Source organism: Mandrillus leucophaeus, unplaced genomic scaffold (genome assembly GCF_000951045.1).
Source record: "Mandrillus leucophaeus isolate KB7577 unplaced genomic scaffold, Mleu.le_1.0 Scaffold174, whole genome shotgun sequence".
In the NCBI taxonomy this organism is placed as follows: Eukaryota; Metazoa; Chordata; class Mammalia; order Primates; family Cercopithecidae; genus Mandrillus; species Mandrillus leucophaeus.
In genome coordinates, this window is record NW_012101743.1 from 2,508,067 (window position 1) to 2,510,600 (window position 2,534).

A 2,534-nucleotide genomic window follows, 5' to 3' on the forward strand; every position below is an offset into this window, starting at 1 on the left:
ATTAGCTGGGTGTGGTGGTGTATGCCTGCAGTCCTAGCTAATCTGGAGGCTGAAGTGAGAGGGTCGCTTGAGCCCAGGAGGTTGAGGCTACAGTGAACTATGATCACGGCACTGCACTCCAGCCTGGACTAGACAGCAAGACCCTGTCTCAAAAAACAAAAACAAAAAAGACTGTACCAGTTGCGGCTATCTAGAATTTATGTCACTTGGCTAGAGGTCATGGTTACAACAGTATGCTAGTAGCTTTTTTTTTTTTTTTTAAAGAGTCACCTAAATACTAATTACTAGTATCTGATTTAGACTTTCACAGTGAGCTTTGTTTAAAATCAGTGTAACATTTTGTTCTGTTAATTCAGGTTTCTTATCCTATATACGAATTTGTTTAAATGACACAGGTATCATATTCATTACAGACATCCAGAGATGAGTTTCCATGTGGCTTTACTTCACCTGCCAATAGAGGGAGTCTGAGCACTGACAAAGACACCGGTAATTAAACCATTTGGAGATGATACATTGCATGGGTGTTTAGAAATGTACCCTCTACTTCTTAGTATTTTTGATATATTTCATAATAAAGACCATACATAGCTTGATCTCTACTAAAGTTTAATTAAAATCTGACTCATATTTGCAGTCAAATTTATTTGCCAAGGTTTCCTTGTCTAAGCTTATTTAGAACATAGCTTGGCATACTGACAAAATAGAGGATAATGAGAAAAATACTGGTTTCTTTATCTGTCACCAATTTTAAGCCAGATACCTCCCTTCTCTGGACTCAAGTTTCCTTGTCTATAAAATTGTCTTTTAAATTGTGTGGCTTTATTTTATGGCTTCCAAGGAATTTCTTGTCGTTTTGTACATGCTAAAGTGTTTTGAAAGGTGAAAAGTTGCTTCACTTTTACATGGTTTCTTATGGTGTTTTCATATAATAAACTTCACATTTTAGATGTCCAAGATCTATTCCCTATATTAATGTCTCTACTTAAATTAGTTCAATACTTATTTTTTTTAAATATTTCTGACAGTTCCTCCTCTTGCCAACAAGGACTTGACTTTTTTTTTTCCAGCTTATGGGTCTTTTCAAAATGGACATGGAATTAAGAGAGAAGATTCAAGAGGTTCCCTCATCCCAGAAGGAGCAACAGGATTTCCAGATCAGGGCAACACTGGTGAAAATGTAAGAACTTAAATATATAGGATGATCCTAGTGACACATTAGGCTGCAACTTTTTTTTTATAGTATAAATGTGAGCATCTCTACTCTCCTGTAGTCCATCCTGGCTCTGCAAAAAGCATCCCATAATTCTTAGATATTTTAGCAGTATCTTCCTATACTGGCAGCTGCTACTTCAGTGTCTTAAACTATTTATGGAGAATGAGGCATTCATCCTCAAGTGTTCCAACTCTGAATATCTCCTTTAACCCTAGTACGCTATTTTAGTGAGGGGAAATTCAAGTTTAAAATATCTAATGTGCCTTGTTATTTAAAACAAAGCACATCCTGGCAGGATTAATGCAGTCTTTCATTCTTTTGTAATAGAGTAATGATATTAATTTTGGAGGAAAAAATATAGGTCCCGAAACTGATCATCTTAGGGTCCCAGCATCACTTAATCAGAATATATCCTCCCAACTCTTCTATCAAGTTGTTTCACGCCTACCATTCAAGTTTGAGATGTGACTGCCTTAAGACAGAGAGACCTCATTTTAGACCAGTAAAGTTTTGCCATGTTATGTAAAATCATTGAATCGTATAAAATTATATTAGAAGGGTCTATAAATAAAAAATTCCAACTCTCAATTTACAAATGAAAACTGGGATTATGACTTAGAACAACCAGCTATGGCAGGACCATACTCAAACCTAGATTTTCTAATATGAGCACTTTTTCTCCTATATCATGGTGCTCTTAGTGTGCATCAGGATCACTTGAAGGGCTTAAAAAAATAGATGTCTGGGCCTCACCCCAGGGTGAGATTCAATACATCTGGAATAGGGTCTGCTAACATGTATTTCTAAGTTCCCAGGTGATGTTGATGCTGTTGGTTGGCTATTGTTACCCTTGAGAGCCAGTGAACTATACTTCCACTGGTTCCTTGAGCCTTTGGGTAAACAGTAATTTATTCACAAATGTTTCTCTTTTACACCATTTAGAAATTGTGACAACAGGTACTGTCATAGCTAAGGCAAATAAAGGTCAGAGAGGTTGAATGACTTGCTAGTAGTCACATAGTAGCTAGGCAAGCAATCAGAACCTAGGTCTGTTTGCTCCAAGTAAAAGTTCTTTCTTAGTAAATTCCACCTTAGTCAATGGTGCATCCCCAGTTTAGCTCAACTGAAAGTATTAGTTTTTAACAACTGCAATTTTGTAAGGAGATTATTGTTGTTCTATTCCTATAAATCCCCAAATAAGTCAGATCTTGTCATGCTTAATTTCTGATTTTTTTTTAAAGTCATTAAATAAGAGGAACACATCAGTACTTTGTAGAGGTGCTAATTTTGAAGTATTACTGGGTACTCCTAAGTGTAA

The 2,534-nt window shown here is 36.1% G+C and overlaps 1 protein-coding gene across 1 annotated transcript in view; it reads left to right on the forward strand.

Moving 5' to 3' along the window:
- The window catches only part of DOCK11 (dedicator of cytokinesis 11), a 205,198-nt gene that overhangs the window by 143,464 nt on the left and 59,200 nt on the right, over nucleotides 1-2,534 (forward strand). The window contains exons 33-34 of the mRNA XM_011977202.1: nucleotides 414-489; nucleotides 1,071-1,180. Of these exons, the coding sequence (XP_011832592.1) occupies nucleotides 414-489; nucleotides 1,071-1,180 (186 nt within the window). The remainder of the gene's footprint in view (nucleotides 1-413; nucleotides 490-1,070; nucleotides 1,181-2,534) is intronic.